This window comes from Prunus persica, chromosome G3, assembly GCF_000346465.2.
Source record: "Prunus persica cultivar Lovell chromosome G3, Prunus_persica_NCBIv2, whole genome shotgun sequence".
Taxonomy (NCBI): domain Eukaryota; kingdom Viridiplantae; phylum Streptophyta; class Magnoliopsida; order Rosales; family Rosaceae; genus Prunus; species Prunus persica.
Window position 1 is genome coordinate 13,454,429 of NC_034011.1, and position 20,776 is coordinate 13,475,204.

At 41.7% G+C, this 20,776-nt stretch overlaps 1 protein-coding gene across 1 annotated transcript; it reads right to left on the reverse strand.

Moving 5' to 3' along the window:
• LOC109948049 (zinc finger MYM-type protein 1-like) lies at nt 1,643–2,593 on the reverse strand. Its single transcript, XM_020559950.1, has one exon. It carries the CDS (start codon nt 2,591–2,593, stop codon nt 1,643–1,645), a length of 951 nt encoding a protein of 316 aa, XP_020415539.1.

A 20,776-nucleotide genomic window follows, 5' to 3' on the forward strand; every position in this document is an offset into this window, starting at 1 on the left:
GTGAGCTGCCTTGCCGAAGTTGCTGAATCTACCCTAGCACCTTCTGAAACACCTGCCAGCCGAGGCCAAGACCTGCCAAACGGTATGGGCTAGCCACTCGGTTGCACTAGCCGCAAGAGTCCTCCACTCACCCCTGCCGAACGGCAAGGACCTACCAAATCAAATTGGGTGCTGCTGCAAAAGCCCTACTTTCATGCCTTGCCGAAGATTGAAAACAACACAAACTTCCCAATCACTATAGCCGAACGGCAAGGTCAAGAAAATCAAATCTTGCTCCAGCCGCCCCGCTGCCGCGCTGAAACCCTGCCAGCCACCTGCTGCCGAAGCACCTTCCAACTGCACAGCCTAGCTGCTGTCTGCCGAAGCCAACCCGTGCCGAAACTTGCCGAAACCGTGCTCACAAATGCCAGCCGTGGCCAGCACCTATCTTGCCGAAGCTGTAGCTGAACCAGACCCTCGCCCCAGCTGCCACGCCAAACCTGCTGCTGCGCCACCCTTGCCCGAACCACCTGCCTAAGGACTGGCCAAGTCTGCAAACGGCCTCAAATTCCCCCCAACCTGCCCTGCCGATCGGTAGGCTCCAGCCAACCCTTCCCAAGTGTGCTCGGCTTGCCGAAGTGATGATAGCCGTGTATTCCCAGACTGCCGAATGAGGCCTTGCCGAACGGCATGAGGCGACATCTAACCTTTATAACCCTCTCAAAGCCCTAGCCTTCTCACATGCCGAAGCCCATCTCAAGCCCTTCATACTTGCCGAAGGCCCAATCCAAGAAAGCCTCCAACCTCTCTCAAAATGGCCCGGCCATTCACCAAAAAAAAAAAAAAAAAAAAAAAAAAAGGAGCTAGACCCTTGCCGAACGGCAGGAGCCATGAAAGAATTGGAGTCTCCGAAATTTTCAAAGTACCCGGCTCCCCCGAAGGTCTGGCTCCCCTAGGGACCCAGCTCCCATCCTATCTGCAACATGCCCAAGTACCCAGGTACCCAGCTACCATGTATTGACGCAACTCCTAGCTTGCCAACTTGGGGGACTAGGGAGTGCCCTGCGGCTCCCAATGAAGCTGGAATGCTCGGTTACAATTACAAAAACTCACAAGTTCCCAACCCAGAAGTTACTTCTCGATCGCGAACTTGGGGGACTGCTGTTTACACCATAATGAACCGAGCAGACCCAGCATCAAAGCGACTAGCACTAAGGCAGCCACGCCTTCTCCCGTGCAGAAGGAAGACACACTTCCGAGGTGCCAGACACCTGCCGAAGCTCCCAGCTGCCAAACCTAATCTCCAGAACACGTGTCGCCACCACAACGACTTGCACAAAGTCCCACATTGGAACTTTGTACAAAGTTTCCACTTTCACCTCCCTATAAATAGGGAACAGTATCCAGGTAAAAACAAGAACTATTCTCCCACTTTTACTGTTACTCTGCCAGAATTACTACTTGTAACTGACTTAGGCATCGGAGAGCCTTCGGCCGGCACCACACCGGTGTCCGAAGCATAACGATTGCTTCTCCCACTTTGTCTTCTGCAGGTTTCCCATCAACCTATATTTCACCAAGGGCCTCAGCCCTCTTCCCTGCTGAAGACCCAGCACATCTAATCACTAAGTTAGACTCAATATTGGCCGGGCCATTTTGAGCATCAACAAATCTTATTTGCTTCACCGGCACTATCATTGGGATTATCATCAATAATCATTTGAAGCACATGAATCACAGATGAAAACATAGAAATGATGCTAATAATGGTACCGTAATGTGAGCTCCATCGTGTGTCACCGGCACATTTGAGACTTGTTTCTTGATGCAAACCTCGCCCCGTTATAAGACAATCATTTTCAAAAGCTATCACAAGTTCTTCTTGGAGTTGTGCTCTAAGTGCATCACGCTGATTACACGATGCTCCAACATGGTTAACCACACTATTAGTGGTTGTGAAGAAAGAGGCAATATCAATATTCTTCTTTGCTACGGCAACAAGTGCTAGTTGAAGTTGATGAGCAAAGCAATGAACATAGTATGCACAAGGTTGTTCTCTCAAAATCTTTGTTTTAAGGCCATTCAACTCACCTCTCATATTGCTAGCTCCATCATAACCTTGTCCTTGTAACTTGGAAAAGCTCAAACCATTAGAAGAAAAGAATATGTCAATGGCATCCTTTAGTGTACTTGAAGTGGTGTCGGTAACATGTTGAACCCCCACAAACCTTTCAATTACATGCCCTTTGTCATCCACATAACGCAACACCATAGCCATTTGCTCTTTCACAGAAATATCACGTGCTTCATCCACCAATATAGAAAAGAATCTATCTTTTAAACCACTCATGATGACATCAAGTGTTTCCCCGGCACATGCATTCACAATATCTTTTTGAATCTTTGGAGCTACTAACTTGAGATTCCCCAGAGCATTTTCCAACACAACTTCTTTAACTTTCTCATCATTGTCTGCAAGGAATTGCAATAACTCCAAGTAATTTCCCCTATTGCTTGAAGTGGCACTTTCATCATTTTCACGAAAAGAAAGACCTTGTCTCAATAGAAATTTAGTGCACTTGATTGATGCAATTAAGCATCTTCGATATGCCATACGAGCTTGTTCATAGTGTTTGCTCACAGCCGTTTCAATGTGTATTTTGATTCATCAAATTTGTAGCGGCTTCTCTAGCTTTATTATGAACACTACCAACCGGTCCAACATGCACCTTCATTCTTTCTCTCCCTTTCTTCCAATTCTTAAACCCTGCTCCAGTGAAGGCTTCACTACCCACTTGTTCAAAATTGGATTTAAAGAGATAGCAATAAAGACAAAATGCAGCATCTTTAGATACACTATACTCCAACCAATCAAATTCATCAAACCATTGGGGAATGAAGCGTCGATTAATTCCTGAGATATTACTTTGTAGGAAAGAATGACCTCTAGGTTGACAAGGTCCTTTTTGTAGATATGCTCTTCGAACCTCATCTCTAATATTAGCATCATACTCAATCATACAAATTCTTAGTCCCGGGTCTGCCTGAAGATTAGCCAAAACCTCATCTAACTCACTTTGTCTTGAACTTGAAGTTCTTGAACTTCCCACACTATCCGAACTACCCAATGATGACTTTCTCTTAAAAAATATTTCCATAATTCTACATAAATTAATCAAAATAATAACTAAAATCAATTCAAGAGAACACCACCACAAAAAATTCATAAATGAAACATCCAATAAATCTAAACAACACCAAATTTATACCAATTAACCACAAAAAATTTATAAATGAAACATCCAATAAATCAAAACAACACCAAATTTATACCAATTAACCACAAAAAATTCATAAATGAAACATCCAATAAATCTAAACAATATAATACAATCATAAATTCAATTTCAATTCAAGTAATTTAGGTTTAGAGTTAGAATTTACCTTGAATTGTGAGGTGGTGGAAGTGGAGGCAAGCTTTTGGAAGTGGCGGAGCTGCTGGCAGCGGCGACAATGGAGGATTTGGGGCTTCAAGGCTTGGTGGGGAAGAGGGTTAAAGGTTTGTGGGGGGTGGAGATTGGGGATTTAGGTTTGAGGGTTTAGAAAATAGGTGTTTTGGAATGAAAATTCGGGAGGAAGAAGCTGGGCATCTGTTCTGTTTTTTTTTTTTTTTTTTATAACACCTGGACCAAAACGACGTCGTTTTGGCCAGGTCTTTTAAAAAAAAATTCGCTGGTCCAAAACGACGCCGTTTTGGCCAGGTCTTTTAAAAGAAAATTCGCTGGTCCAAAACGACGCCGTTTTGGCCAGCGAGTTTTAAAAAAGATTCGCGCGTCTGGTCCAAAACGACGCGGTTTTGGCCAGCGCGTTTTTAAAAAAAATAACTCGGGCTGGTCCAAAACGACGCCGTTTTGGCCAGTCTGTTTTTTAAAAAAAATTAGAAGCTGGGCCAAAACGACGCCGTTTTGGCCAGCTTCTTTCAAACAGAACAAAGCTTCCCTGTTCATCTTCTTCTTGCTCTGTCTGCAAATCCTCTCTCTCATGGGGTCACACCCCAATTCAAAGGCACCTTCTACCTTGCTTCCATGGAGTCCATGGGGTCGTTTGACCCCATTGACCCCACTGTGGGTCCGTCCCTGGCTTGTACTACTCAACCCTAGGTCTAGATCACTTGTCCAAAGCTATTCTCATTTGCTAGCAGATTTGGGAAACTAGGAACAATCTATTGTTTCGAGACACTCAGCCGCACCTTGCTAGTTGTATTCATGTTGCGGCTACCGAAACCCCCGAAAATGATCAACATACCTTAATCGACGAAAATGGTGACTGAAAATGCCGCTTGAAACTCCCGAAACCCCCGGCTCTTTTTCTAGTTCGCGCTGCGGCTGTGTGGCCTAGGGTGGCTGGTTCTTTGTCTAGCCATGATAATTGGCTTAGGACAGTCTTTTCCCGACCAATGGCCTAACAAAGACGATCGTTAGCCTGGAAGGCTCAGCGTCACTGCACAGAGAGAGAGAGAGAGGGTTGAGGAGAGACAAAATGAGGAAGGAGGGCGACGCACGCTGGGCTGAGGTATTTAGGGGTTTTAAAGAACAAAATTTCAAATTTCCAACACATCCTTTTCGTTTCTTGACCCGAATTTCCTCGTTTAAACTCGGAATTGAGCTTGCCCCCTGTCTACGAACTCATATCGTCAAGCTATAAGCAATGGTGTGACTCAATCTCCCAAAACTGATCCCAAGCAAAAAGTGACTAAAATACCCTTATGCCCAAGGGTAAAATTGTAATTTCAAACTGATTTTCAAAAATAAAAGATTGTTTTGGGCAGGGATGTTACAGTAAGTTTAAAGCCCCACTTCACATCTAATTAAGCTAAAGCCGAATACTAACTCTACCTCTCTATCCCACTCAACCCTACCATTCCCATTCTTCTCTCATGCCTCCTTTATTTCAGCCGTCTCCCATCTTTATATAAAAAAAAAAAAAAAAAAAACTTCTCTATCTCTCTCTCTCTCTCTCTCTCTCTCTCTCTCTCTCTCTCTCTCTGTTTCTCTCTTTCAATTTTCCTCTTCTTCAGGGCTCCCTCTTTCTTTCTTTCTTCTCCATGTCTCTGTCTTTCTTGACACAGTTTGAAACGAAAATTAAGAGTGAAGGAACACAAGAAGCATGCGCTTCTTCTTCTTCCTCTTAGGCAAACTAGTGAGCAGTTGGAAGGCATTCTGTGTAGTCGTTCAAATGACTTAGGTGGACCTCCAAGCCTATTTCCATGGCTTTCATGGGGGTTGTTCGCCCCCAGTGACCCCATTGTGGATCCGTCTCTGAGTGTAGGAACACATATTTTGAGAAATTTGCACAAACAATAAGCAATCTTTCTTGGTCACAAACTCATGATCTTCCTGATGTGTCCCAAGTAAAGTAGCATCCACAACTTCAAGTATTGTTGCATATAGTAATAGTGAGTTTGCAATCCCTTGCTTTAAATCATTTCCGCACTAAACATCTCATCTATTGGCTTCCTTCTTGTGAATGTTTCCATAACTACAATTCCAAAACTGTATACATCGCCTCTTCATAATTAAGGACAATATGTATGTTATTTAAAATATATTAAACTAGCAAGTACATATGCAGCCTGCATATACCAAACTGTGGCTAAGGTCATTGTTTGCATAGGACAAAATACGATTTATAATAGGTTATTGGCCAAAAGTCACTTTTGGTCTGATGGGTTTCCATCGTTAGTGGAGAAGAGAAAAATAAGGAAAAAAATATTAAAATAAAATGAAAGAAAGGACGGGAAAATTTGAAGAAAACGAATGGAAGAGAAAATGAGAAAAACTCTCCCTTATGCATTGTTGCGCCAATTCTTAACAATTAAAATGAGTTATTAAAAACAGCAACTTTAATTCTCGCAAGTGCACGAACCATTTATAGTATAGCTTATGTAAATACGAGGTCGATCCCACGGAGAATGGTAACTTGGTTTCAAGTTAAATTACTTAGAATGCTAGAAAAACAAATAACAAAGAAACTGACTAACTAGCTAAAGGCAAGGTCGAATTCAACAATGCCTCTTGCTAATTACTCAAGGTCTAGGACAGAATCCTAGCACCACACACGCACTCGAAATGGGGGGTTTTGTTGTTGAAATGAAAACAAGAAAGTGAAATGAAAGTGCTCGAAAGTAAACACTGGCAGCAATCAACAAGTTGTGAAACAATGATTGAAAGGTGTTAGAGCCTTGGAATCCACCACTAGTTTTCCTATCCAAGTTATGAATGCATAGAAATTGACTCAAGCTTCATCAACAATAGATCATTGCATACAGGCCTATGGTATCTAGGTGCAGGATGCATGATTCTCCTAAGGCATGTGATTATGCATGGTATCTACACAACACGTGATCTCTAATATGCAACCTAAGCATGGTATCTACTTAGAATAAAGCATACAAGAGTCATTAAGCTCCTTGAGAATATGATAATCACACAAGTCCTAGAACATGGTATCTGTCCTAGTCAACCTATGGTTATTAACCCCTTGAATGATTCTTAGGCCATTCAAGTGTTGCTTGTGAAAGGAGAGTAGAATTGGTGAATCTAAACCCCTTCCCAACCTATGCTAGATGCATAAAATCCTAGTTAGCTACTCCAAGAAAACATACATCAAGCACATAATAAATTGGAGATTAACAACTTGATAATAAAAGCAAGGAAATCAATTAACCATAAAATCATCCATAACATGAATATTCATGACTAGGGCTTCATCCTAAGCCCTAACTAAATGGATTAGTTAGACATAACTATGAATACAGAAAATAAGAAATACATAGATAGGATAAAGAGAGGAGAAGAACTAGATGATGGCAGCAAGGAAGTTCCCAGGACAGCTCCAAGCTCCCTTGACAGCTCCAAGCTCTCTTCTCTCTTTGTGGTGAATCTGAATGTGCGTATGAGAGTAATGGATGAAGTGAATGTGTGTGTCTGCTCTCTCCCCCTTGAATGAGTGTGCAACTCTCTATTTATAGAGTGAAATTTCGTGCTCCCCTTTGGCTGGTGAAGCACACCTCTCTTAGCTGCTCCCAACTGCTCCAGCTGCCCATACTTGCCAACTGCTCCAGCTGACAAATACATGCTTTGGTATGGTTTCTTTATGGAAAGCTTGACTTTTGTTCATCTTTTTGAGCTTCTGAGCTGATTTGACTCCCATGTGTGGCTGCCCATGTGTAGCACATGGCTCTAGGGATGTAGCCACATTAAATGTGATGGCAGCCAACATGACATTTCTGCGAACTTGGTTCAGTCTTTGACGTGTTGAGGGCTTCAGATATATCCAATTGGGCTGAAATTTGGATATGTTATAATAGACACCCATTGGAACAACGTCTATGAAGGATGTCTCCTCATCCGACCTGTGTAAGTTACTGAAATGAGGCCTGCAAGATGACCTACAAAACTGGACTGACAAGGAGTGTGGCACAAATTGGTTTTGTCTTTAAGCTCATATTCCTCTTGTGCCACTCAGCCCTTAACATGCATGAATTGTATCAAATGTCATCCCCTTGCTGTCTTAACCTACAAAGCACACAAACATAGGTAAGAGACTCAAAATAAAGAGAAGCTAAGAAAAATTACTAAGGAAAGAAGGCATGCAAATGTGTGAAATTATGAGCTTATCATGCATGGCCTCCAATTAGTTAGAAATGTTGGCTATAAAAGCAGTCGCCTTTTCTTTCAATTCAATGCATCCCTTAGAAAACCAAAACTTAAACAGTTTTTGAGAGATAAGAAAGCCTCACTTGTGTGAGAGAGAAAATCCTCTTGAGAGAAAAACCAAGAGAGAGTTTAGCCACTGATGTTTGGTGAGATTATTTTAGTATTCCCATTATTTTTCTTAGTGGAAGATAGAGTGTTAATTTTGCCTATTTAATTTACACAAGGCTGGGAGAAGTCGGATTCTAAGAGTGTCATATTTATTTATTGGCTCTTTGATTTTTCGCCATCTTTCCCAACAAGTGGTATTAGAGCTTTGGCTAAAAAAATTATATTCTTGTGTAATTTATGATGGAGGAGTCATCGTCATCATCATCAACAACAATGTTAAAATTGACTGCATCCAACTACTCCATTTGGAAGCCAAGAATGGAGGACATCCTTTACTGCAAAGATTTATATGAGCCCCTTCAATTGCTGGGACAAAAACCAGAGGGGAAGTCAGACGATGCATGGAGCATTCTGAATAGAAAAGCTGTCAGACAAATCCGATAATGGGTAGATCAAAGTGTGTTCCACCATGTGGCACAAGAGACGGATGCATACAAATTATGGACAAAATTGTCCTCAATGTTAAGCGGAAGACCGCTCAAAATAAAGCATCAGTTATCCGATAGTTTGTAAACCTTCAGTACAGAGATGGTCGAAGTGTTACTGAGCATCTCAGTGACTTCTAAGGTTTGATCAACCTGTTGAGGAATATGAAGATGGTGCTTTATGATGAGTTACAAGCACTAGTGTTACCCAGCTCTTTGCCTGATAGCTGGGATACACTAGTAGTATCCTTAAGCAATTCAGCTCCTCAAGGTGTTCTTACTTTGGACATAGTTAAAGATAGCATGTTAAATGAAGAAGCAAGGAGGAAAGAAGAAGGTGTAGTAGCCAAGTCAAAAGCCTTCGTCTTAGAATATCGTGCAAGAACTAACAATAGAAAATTCCACAGGCGAGACAAGTCAAAGGGCAGGTCAAGAGATGGCTCGAGAGGAAGGTCCAAGACAAGAAAGGACCTAGAATGTTACCATTGTGGCCGGATAGGCCACATGAAGAGAGAGTGCATGTTGTTTAAACGAGAGCAAGATAGAGGTAAGGAAAAGAGTGATGCCAGGCACACGACTGCAACTACCACTGGTGGAAATGAGGTCATTATTCTATGTGGTGATGGCTTTGTTAATTTTTCCTCTCAAGATACATGCTGGATAGTGAATTCTAGTGCATCAATTCATGTCACCTCACGGAGGGACTTCTTTACATCTTACACCAATGGAGATTTTGGTAATGTGAGGATACGAAATGACAAATTGTCCAAGATCGTGGGAAGAGGAGATATTTCCCTTGAAACCAACACAAGTTGTCACTTGTTCCTCAAGGATGTGAGACATGTTCCTGACATGCATCTCAATCTAATCTCCACTGGATTACTTGACGATGAAGGATACACCAACGTCTTTGCTAAAGGGAAATGGAAACTTAGCAAGAACTCTCTTATCCTAGCACGACGGAAGAAGGATAACACCCTATACATGACACATGTAAAAGTCAGTAATGGGTATGTAAATGCTCTCGTAGAAGACTCGATCGAGCTATGGCATAAACGGCTCGGTCACATGAGCGAGAAAGGGCTACAAATTTTAGCCAAAACAGAAGAACTGACTGGGATGAAGAAAGGCATGCCTCTAAAATCATGCACGCATTGCTCAGTTGGAAAGCAGCATAGAGCTTCGTTTCAACATGGTCATGCATAAAGAAAACCCAATGTATTAGATGTTGTGTACTCTGATGTTTGTGGTCCTATGACCACTGTACTCTTGGTGGTGCAAGATATTTTGTCACATTTATTGACGATCATTCTAGGAAGGTATGGGCTTACGCACTTAGAACAAAAGATCAAGTATATGAAGTTTTCAAGTAGTTTCATGCTAGCGTTGAACGAGAGACTAGTAGAAGCTTGAAATGTATTCGCACTGATAACAGAGGGGAATATATATGGGCGTTTAGAAACTACTGTATAAGTAATGGAATCAGGCATGAACGATCTGTTCCGAAGACTACTCAGCATAATGGCATAGCTGAGAGAATGAACAGAACAAGTGTTGAAAGAATAAGAACAATGTTATCTCATGCCAAGCTGCACAAAAGTTTTTGGGGGTGAAGCCCTAATGACTGCGGTTGATCTAATCAACCTTTCTCCTTCAACACCTTTGAATGGTGATGTCCCGAACAAGTTCTAGTCGGGAAAAGAAGTTTCCTACAATCATTTGAAAGTTTTTGGTTGTAGAGCTTTTGTTCATATTCCTAAAGACGAGAGATCCAAGCTCGACGCGAAGTCGAAAGAATGTATCTTCGTGGGATATGAGAATGAAGAATTCGGTTATATGTTATGGGATCCTGTAGCTAGAAAGATTATTAGGAGTAGAGATGTTGTCTTCTTTGAAGATCAGAACATTGAAGAAGTGATAAACCTGATAATCCTAGAGAGTATCCAGCTAACTTGGATCCAGTTCCTCCTCCATTGGAGCACAATGACGGCCGAGATGAATCCAATGATACTGATGATCTAGCTAGTGATCCAATTATAAATGAACCAGTAAATGATGACATGAGTGATGATCACACAACTGATGGTATAGTAGATGATGTAGCTGATGAGGGGCTAGAAGCACAAGCCCATGAAGAGCTAGTGGCCAAATTCCAACCAAGAAGATCGACCAGGGTACGGAGACCTCCGAGTAGGTATTCTCTAGATGATTACGTTCTCCTAACAGACGGGGGAGAACGAGAATGATATAAAGAAGTATTGACTCATGATCAACAAGATGAGTGGTTGAAAGCCATGCATGAAGAGATGCAATCTCTACATGAGAACCATACATATGATCTGGTGAACCTACCAAAAGGTAGAAGAGCACTCAAGAACAAATGGGTGTATCGACTGAAAACGGAATAAAACAACTCTAAGCCCAGGTTTAAGGCAAGGCTAGTTGTGAAAGGTTTCAGTCAAAAGAAAGGAATTGACTTTGAAGAGATTTTCTCACCCGTAGTGAAGATGTCATCCATACGGGTTATACTCGGTTTGGCTGCAAGCCTGAATCTCGAGATCGAACAGCTAGATGTGAAGACAGCTTTTCTTCACGGAGATCTTAAAGAAGAAATCTACATGGAGCAGCTAGAAGGATTCAAAGTCAAAGGAAAAGAAGATTTGGTATGTCAACTAAAAAAGAGCTTATATGGACTCAAGCAGGCACCTCGACAATGGTACAAGAAGTTTGATTCCTTCATGATTGAACATAGATATCGGAGGACTACTTCAGACCATTGTGTATTTGTGAAAAGATTTGATGATGGTGAATTCATCATCCATCTTCTCTATGTGGATGACATGTTGATCGTAGGACAAAATAGTGACAAGATTAGCAAGCTGAAGAAAGAGTTGAGCAAGTCTTTTGCTATGAAAGACTTAGGACCCACAAAACGAATCCTCGGTATGAGTATATCCCGTGATAGAAAAAATCAGAAGTTGAGGTTATCACAAGAAAGTTATATCGAGAAGGTACTAAAGCGATTTAACATGGATAAAGCAAAACCAGTTTCTACTCCATTTCCTAATCACTTCAAGCTTAGTTGAAAGTAGAGTCTAACATGTGAGAAAGAAAAAGAAAACATGGCTATGGTGCCATATTCCTCAGCTGTTGGTAGTCTGATGTATGCAATGATTTGCACTAGGCCAGACATAACGCACGTAGTCAGCGTTGTAAGCAGATTCCTGTCTAAACCAGGCAGAGAGCATTGGAATGCTGTGAAGTGAATTCTTAGATATCTCAGGGGTACTTCCAAAATGAGTTTGTGCTTTGGAGGTGGAAAACCTGCATTGAGTGGCTACACAGATGCAGACATGGCAGGAGATCTAGATTCCAAAAAATCTACTTCAGGATACCTGATTACATTTTCAGGGGGAGCAGTTTCGTGGCAATCAAAGTTACAAAAATGTGTTGCTCTATCAACTGCAGAGGCAGAGTTTATTGCAGCTACTGAAGCCTGCAAAGAAATGCTCTGGATGAAGCGATTCCTACAAGAATTAGGGCAAGAGCAGCATAAATACATTTTGCATTGTGATAGTCAGAGTGTGATCCACTTGAGCAAGAATCCGAGTTTTTTACTCGAGGTCAACTAAAAGGACCCGCCCCGAATTTTTCAGAACCCGAGGCGAACCCTTTGGAATTCCCGACATCCTCCTGATGCCAGGCCCAAATGCTAAAAACCGAGACTTCCTGCCGAAAATTCGGCAGAGTCTCCCCTATAAATTGGACATTTCCCAAAATTTATACTTGCATAAAAACGCATTTAATATTCCCAACTGGCAGCATGCACAATATAATTTCATGCAATTCACACAAATGGCCTTCGGCCTTCCAATAATTCTTAACAGGCTACCAAACAAATCAAATATAATTTATGACTAATATTTAGTCTGCGGCTGCACCTAATAACCTTAGGCTGCCTACGTACCCTCCTTGAGGGATCAAGCCACACATAGTTCTTCCCTATAAAACCAATTCCACATTTGGGCGATACCTTATTTCATTTCTCTGTATTTCAAATAATCTCCCCATACGCCGGTACAACCAACGCCACGTATGGGGCCTGTCTACACGCCGGATAACCTACGCCACGTGCGACCATGCCATCATATCACATATCTCCCCATACACCGGTACAACCAACGCCACGTATGGGGCATGTCCCAACGCCGGATAACCCACGCCACGCAGGACCTCAATTTCATATCACAAATCTCCCCATACGCCGATACAACCAACGCCACATATGGGGTCTGTCGACACGCCGGATAACCTATGCCACGTGCGACCTCAACACAATATCACATAGCTCCCCATACGCCGGTACAACCAACGTCACGTATGGGGCCTGTCTCAACGCCGGATAACCTACGCCACGTGAGACCTGAACATCATATTACATAGCTCCCCATACGCCGGTACAACCAACGCCACGTATGGGGCCTGTCCCAACGCCGGATAACCTACGCCACGCGGGACCTAACTTTCACTTAGTGGTACTTCTAGTGAATCCAAAATCCGGGGCTCCGATTCACGATCCGTGAATTCCTACACGATCCTAGAAATACCTACATTAACATATATTAAATCTGGGACCATCCAACGGTCCCAACCTATCGAACCCGGATAACGCACACTATGCGATTACCCGTTCGATAGTCAAACGAAGTCCGAATTGAGATCCGCGAAATCCTACGCACTCGTGACAACCTAAGGATCTCATCGGAATACATCGCTACTTTTTCTACAGTGCCCACGCTCCGCCGCAAGCGCCGGCAGCGCGTGGGTGCCCAAAGCGATAATGCTTCGCCGGAAAATCTCAAAACCACGGCTCCAAACTCCTACCCTAGGTATAACACCCTATTTGGAGCCACTTTTGTTCTTGGACCTACCTTAAAAAGTGGCTGGAAATGGCCGATCACGGCGGCCGATTTTCGGCCGATTTTCAATTCGAAAATCGAATTGTCTACGCTAAGAATCAATCTAATCCTACCCAACCATCAGCTAGAGCATGCAGAAGAGATGAATTTCTATACCTTGATCGCCCGAAATGGCGGCCGGAAGAGGGAGATCGGCGGCTGTGAAGATCGGGCGGCGTCGGCCGCTTCTTCTCCAAATTCCGGCGAAACCACGGCGGCTGGAGGCGGGAGACGGCTGGGGCTGGAAGAGGACGACGCCCCGGTCATTTTGGTACCGGCCCCGTCCACAGCCGTGGTTGGTGGCCGGAGTTACGAGGAGAGAGAGAGGAGAGACCGACGGGAGAGAGAGAGAGGTCGCGGGAGAGAGAGAGAGAGAGAGAGAGAGAAAACCAGATTTTTATAAAAATTCCATTTCAAAATATTTATGATTGTGCCACTGGGTTTCTTTTGACATATCTCTCTCGTTACAACTCCGATTCGAGCCCACTACGTGTCTATAAACTCGTCTCAGTACGACCTATCCAAAAATACTAGTCACTGCCCCAAACTCTCTCCGGTTAAAAATATAACTAAAATACCCTTAGATAATTAAATAATTAAATAAGGGTTAAATTCGGGGTCGGGGTGTTACAATGCGATATCACTGGATACGTGATGTGTTGGAATCTAAGCAATTACAGCTTGAGAAAATCCTTACTGATGACCATAGTTCAGATATGATGACCAAGTCCTTACCTAAGGAAAAATACGAATTTTGCAGAAGAGCAGTTGGACTGCTGGAGCCCTCCACCTAAGTCGGGAGGGGGAGATTGATGGGTTTCCCTCGTTAGTAGAGAAGAGAAAAAGAAGGAAAATAAATATTAAAATAAAATGAAAGAAAGGAAGGGAAAATTTGAAGAAAACGAATGGAAGAGAAAATGAGAAAAACTCTCCCTTATGCAGGCTACCAATTAGTTAGGAATGTTGGCTATAAAAGCAATTGCCTTTTCTTTCAGTTCAACCCATCCCTTAGAAAACCAAAACTTAGACAGTTTTGAGAGATGAGAAAGCCTCACTTGTGTAAGAGAGAAAATCCTCTTGAGAGAAAAACCAAGAGTGAGTTTAGCCACCGGTGTTTGGTGAGATTATTTCAGTATTCCTATTATTTTTCTTAGTGGAAGATAGAGTGTTAATTTTACCCATCTTATTTACACAAGGCTGGGAGAAGTCAGATTCTGGGAGTGCCATATTTATTTATTGGCTCTTTGATTTTTCGCCATCTTTCCCAACATGGTCCTTATAGTTTGACATTTCAATCACTTTTTATCCTATAGTTTTAATTTCATTCCTTTTGACTATGTAGTTTCATATTTGTAGCAATTCAAAGAAATATTAAATTTTATGTCAATTTCTTTAACAAAGCAAGCACGTGCAATTACTGCTTGAGATGGGTTCAATGCTTTTGTTTATTCCATTCTTTTGTGGCCTTGTTTTTTTGTTTTTTTTTGTTCAAATGGCCATGTTTTGTTCAGTAACTTTGGGTTTGGAAAGTTATTGCTTTGTTGCTTTGGTAGTTACTGCTTCAAATGGTGGTTGAAAATTTTATAAAATATTGTGTGTGTATTGGGAGTGGTCCCATACATGTTTGAACCAGTAAAACCTTTAGGAAACACAATCACTACTACATTTTACAATTTGCGCTACGAAGAGCATTTGGTCGCACAAAGTACATTTGAGTCGCACAAATTTCAGGGCGACAGAAACTTCGTCGCGTTGAATCCGTCCAGCAAAGATCGTGAAGAAAGACTTTGCTCGACCAAGTTTTTTAATTGGTCATGAAAAACTGAGCGACGGTCAACCTTCGTTGCACAAAAAGTTTAGGGACGACACAATTGTTCGTTTCTCAAACCTTTGCGCGACGACAGCATGTTCGTTGCGAGTATACAGCGCAACGGTTTATATTCATTGAGCATAAATGTAGGGGACGAAAGAATTTTTCGTGTCGCAAACATTTGCGCGACGACTTTTGTTGCGCGACGAAATTGTCTTAGTCGCTTTTTCTTTTTCGAGAGACGAAACATTTCGTCGCTCAAAAATAAAATATATTTTTTAAAATTTAGTTTTACGTTTTTGTATTTTTACAACGTGAATTGGAGCGACGAAAAGAGTTTAGTCACGCAAAAATAAAATATATTTAATTTAATTTTAATTTTATGTTTTTTTAATTTTGTAAAAAAAAATTTTGTTTTTTTTTTTTAATAAATGAAATTGCAATAAAAAAATATAATGAAGAGAAATTTTTTTTGCATAAAATATTATAAATGTATAGTACAAGAGAAATGTTTAAAATGTAATTAAGAAAGTAAAAAACTAATCAAACAATATTCCATAATCAACTTGGTCGTCTGGCAAATGCGGCTCGGAGGTCTGGACATTGTCGACAGGGGCAGAGGTGTGGTGGCCAGGCTCGGAGGTCGACGAGGGACCAAAATGCGGGATTGGAATGCCAAACGGAGCGAGGGACTCTAGAAGCACAGACATCTAACCCTTAAGCTCAGCCATCGTTGTTGTCAAAGCAGTCACCTCGTTTAACTGTGAAGATGAACGGGGTCTAGGTTCCCGCCGCCGAGCATTCCCCATCCCTCAACAATATGTCCTTGGCCTCCTCCCGAGAGTCTGATCTAAGGTCTCCGTCAGGATCTGAAACCCCGCATCTTGTGGAGGATCCACAAACTTGAGCGGAGTATTGGGAGGAAGTTGGGAGGTGAACTCCTGAAGAACCAACTGGCTCTTCTCCATCATCGTCACCTATTTAACATAACATAAAATATTAATTAAAACATTGATATAATAACCATGAAACTTGAATGTGTAAGATAATAATTAAAATTAAAGAATACTTACATGAAGGGACTCTGCCAACTCATTCCCACGTTGAACATAAACGTTGCCAAAGACGTCGATCTCCGGGAATTTGGACCCTCCTGAATTGAACAAGAGAAGAAAAATGTTAGTACGAAAAAAATAAATTAATATTAATGACATATTAAAAATTGAATATAAACAACTTTATTATTACCCGTCATCGCGCCTCCATCCTATATGAGAAGGGTCTGGAACCTTAATGGTGGCGAAGAGTCTTCTTGTCCCTATTGCCCTTATTTGCTTTTGCCTTCTTCTGTTATACCAAAAATAAACGCATTAGTTGAAATTAAAATGAAATATAAAAAATTAAATAAACATTAGTAAGTAACGTATAATAATTTCCAACTTAATATAAAAAAATACCACATAATCAGACTCCTGAAAATGACCGCAGAGCCACACCCAACTATCCTCCCGCCCTTCAAGCTTCTTCGGGCAACCCTCCTGAAGAGCGACCTGCGGATCATCAAATGCTTGAAAGTGGTGGTGCAAGTCGCTCTTCTACTGCTTGTACCTCTCAGCAAAGAGTCTGTTGACGTACGCCAACGACTCGTCGTCGAGGTTCTCTAAATTATAGTTCGTCTGCAACAAATTAATTAGATACATTAACTAATAGAAATATATAAAGTTTGAAGGGAAAACAATTAAAAGGTAGGATACGTACCGACAATTGTCCGTGCACCTCTGTCCTCATCTCGTCCGGCATAACCTTCCAAGACTTCCATTTTATAAGGCAATAGGTCTGAACGACGTGACCAATGCCGTGGGCCAATGAGCTATGCAATTCCGTTGTTGGTGCAGCCTGATGCCGCTTGTCGTATCTGATGTTGATAAGACTATTGGTCACCAAGGTGACCTTCTCCGTCTTCAACTGGCGACAAGGTCCCCGGGTGTTCTTCCTGGCTGCAAAGAAATATAAAATCAACATTAAATAACAAATCCTACTAAAATCTTGGCCCAAAATAGCTGGAGTTCAAGGAAATCTTTACCTAGTTGTGACCCCGACGCACCAATACCGTCTGTCGATGTTGTGTCGGTTGTGCTTGGGGGGGCGGTGACGCCTCCTGGCGCTAACAGGTTGCACCACTGATGACTCTGATGATGTCGGCGTATAGGAGACCCCGAGACCAACCGACATGTGGTCCATCTGTGCTGGAGCAGTGGCAGCTGACGGCGTAGCTGGGGGAGGCGAACTCAGTATAGTTGTCACCGCCTTATGACTTCTAATAAGGTTTGACATCTTGCCCTAGGAACAAGCATCCAAAGTTAAAGACATAGTTACTCTAATATGTGTTCTAACACCATTTAAACATTTATTTAAATTTTTTTTAAATGGGGCCAACGTCTAATAAAATAAAAATAAAAATTCCAACAACTAATAAAACCAAAATATATAAGAATCTTCATTAATTAACAAACATAAAAATTAATTCAATTTACCAATATATAATCTAAGCATATACAATTCATTAAGAATCTTAACTAATTAATTAAAGCATATCTTGCCATAGGGTTCGTGATTTCGGAATATCCGGGACTCCTATCCATGATCAGTTGAATCCTATACGATCCTAGAAAAAGAAAGTACAACATATATGAGTTTGAGTTCGATCCAACAGTCCGAACATATCAAACCCGGAAATGGCACAATAGGCGAAATTCGTTCGAGACTCAAATTGAAATCCAAGCACACCTACGCGCTTGTGACAACTAGGGGTTCACACTGGGACACAATGCCCCTCTGGTACAGTACCCACGTGCCGCCACATGCGCCGGCAGCGTGTTGGTGTTCAAAGAGATAATGATCGCAGTAAAATTCTCAAAATTAAGGGCCAAGATTCCTAACCTAGGTTCAGAACATCAATTGGAGTCACTTTTGTTCTTGGACCTGCCCCGAAAAATGGCCAGAAGTGGCCGAAATTTCAATTCAAAAAGGGGTCAAACTTAGGGTTAAAAATGAAGACACCAAAACTAGAAATTGATCAAATCCTACCTAACCATCAGCTAGAGCATGAAAAATAGTCGAGAAACCATACCTTACATGTCCAGTTTGGTGGCCGGAGGAGAGAGAACGAGGCCGGTAAAAATCTGTCAAAATCGGCCGGTTTCCTTCGGCAAGGGTGACGGTGACGGCGGGAAAAGGGCTGGGGTTCGAAGGTGGTGGCAGCCCAGTCCTTCTTGGGTCAGTTTCGTGGGTTGAGGTGGTTGGATGTGGTGGTTATGAAGGGAGGGAGTATCAGGAGTGGGAGGGGTCGAAGGAGAGAGAGGAACTAAGAGGTGGTGGCGGCCCGGTCCTTCTTGCGGCGGTTTCGTGGGTTGAGGTGGTTGGATATGGTGGTTATGGAGGGAGGGAGGGTTGAAGGAGAGAGAGGAACTGAGGGGTTTGTACTTGCTTTTTTTATAGAAAATTTTTGCGAACTTGCGACAAGGTCAGATTGCGCGACGTAAAAAAACATTGACGTCACGCAAGCTAGTAATTCAGCCAAAATTTTCGCCAACTTGCGACACGACAAAAGTAAACCGTCACGCAAGGTAATAATTCCGCCAAAATTTTCTCCAACTTGAGCGACGTAACAATATACTGGCGTCGCACAAACCCTAAACCTTAAACCATGAACCCTAAACCCTAAACCCTAAACCCTTGAAAATTATAACAATGCGCTAAGATGCCTAAGCGTTGCTCAAAGTTATGTTGCGCGACGCAGGATGACTTGGCCTCGCTCAAAGTTAGGTTGTGCGGCAAAACGGTGTGTCCTGCAAGAGTTTGTGCGACGTGTGATTCACTAGTGTCGCGTAAAGTTTTTTATTTTTTTATTTTATAAGAATGATTATAAAAATTACTAATGAATCATATTAAAAAATCTGCAAGTACTTGAACCACAATTATGTGATCTGTGATCAACCCGTGGCCAAGTCCCTTTAATGATAGATAGACTGTGGTTGACACTAGTATAGGCCACGAGTGTATCAGTGGCCTATGAAGAAGTTTTCTAGTAGTGGATATAGAATAAATTGGTGATTATTAGCATGTTTATTATTGAGTTGGGTTAGAGAAGCATGTGTACAACTCTTTATGGCAGGAAACTGCATATAATTAATTGTATGACAATGTTAGCCCCAAGAGAAAAAAGAAAAAAAAGAACTCATGGGATCCAACACTATCCTTATTAGAAGAACTTCAAGAGGAAGATCGAGATGCAGAAATACTACTACATAAATGCTCAAAAGACAGTGAGGCAGAAATAGTGTAATTATTATTATTATTATTATATACACATATACTACAATGTACATATATACACGTATATACACATATACATGTATATATATATTCACACACATATATACATATAATATATATATATAAATACATATAGATATATACACGTATATTATTATAATATATCCATATACACATATACATATACATATTATAATAATAGTGTAAGGGTTTTTTTCTTCCAGCAACTACAAATGGGCTGGGCTGCCGTAAAGAGCAAAATGGCTGAAATTTTTCCCTTGTGTTTGAGTTCAGAGATCAGACCCAAAAATGTATCGAAAGGATAGTAAAGCCTAAGGAAACACCCTAGTCACCTTCACCAACAAAAACAATGACTGCTTACAGATGAATTCTTAGTGCTTACAGGTAGAATCTTAGCTTGGCATGAGAGGCTTGTGGCATGTGAGCAAATTGTCATGAATTTAGCCTTAAAGGGAAAGAACTGTGAGTTTCCATGAAAAACAGGGGTTCTAAGGAAGTGGAGGAAAGGATTATTAGAGGATTTGGCTGAGAGGAGAACAAAAAAAAGAAAATGGTGGCTTGAGTGGTTTTCCGGCAGCTTAACAGAGACTCTGTCAAGTGTTAGAACAGCTTGCCAAGAGGGGAAACTAAGGGAAAAGGATGGGTTGAGCACGAAATTGCTGAATTTTGGGAGTAAGAGAGGAAGCTTGCTATCTGGATGTGGTTGATGCTTGTTAGGTAGAAGAGGCCTCTTTTATAGCCGTTGGAAGTTGACATTTTCCAAGAAACCCTAATGGTTTCTATCCAATTTGGCCAAATCTCTCCATTTCTTTCTCCTCTCCTCCCTTGACTTTTCCCATCTTGGTGAAATTTTCTCAGTCTATTTACACAAAATCAGAGATTTTTGGGAGCTCAAGGCCCTTTCCCGCATCTATTTCCCTTTTTCTTTCCTTCCTCCTTCCATGGCTAGATTTGATTAAGGAAAGCAAATTGATATACATGCTGGTTCGAAGGGTGCCTCTCCTCCTGGCAGCTTGCGCGCTAATATTTCTTGGTTCTTCAGATGTGTTGTGCTTGGAACTTGTTCCTTCCCATGTGCTGGTGCCTTCTAGCAGATCTGCATATATGGACATCTTGCTCCCTTCATAGCTTCTGTTTTTTCAAGAAGGGGCTGAGGCTTTTGCTGCTTCTCATTTCTAATTGTATGGGCCTTCTAAGATGGCAAGCCAACTTACCAAATAAATGGGCTAATCTCATCAAGTATTGGGCTATATTGGTTAATTTAATGGACCATTTTGGGCTGGGCTATTTTTCTCCTTCGTGCTTACCTACATATTTGGGCCTAAGAAACGGGCTTGGGTTCTGAGGCTCCCAAGCAACTTG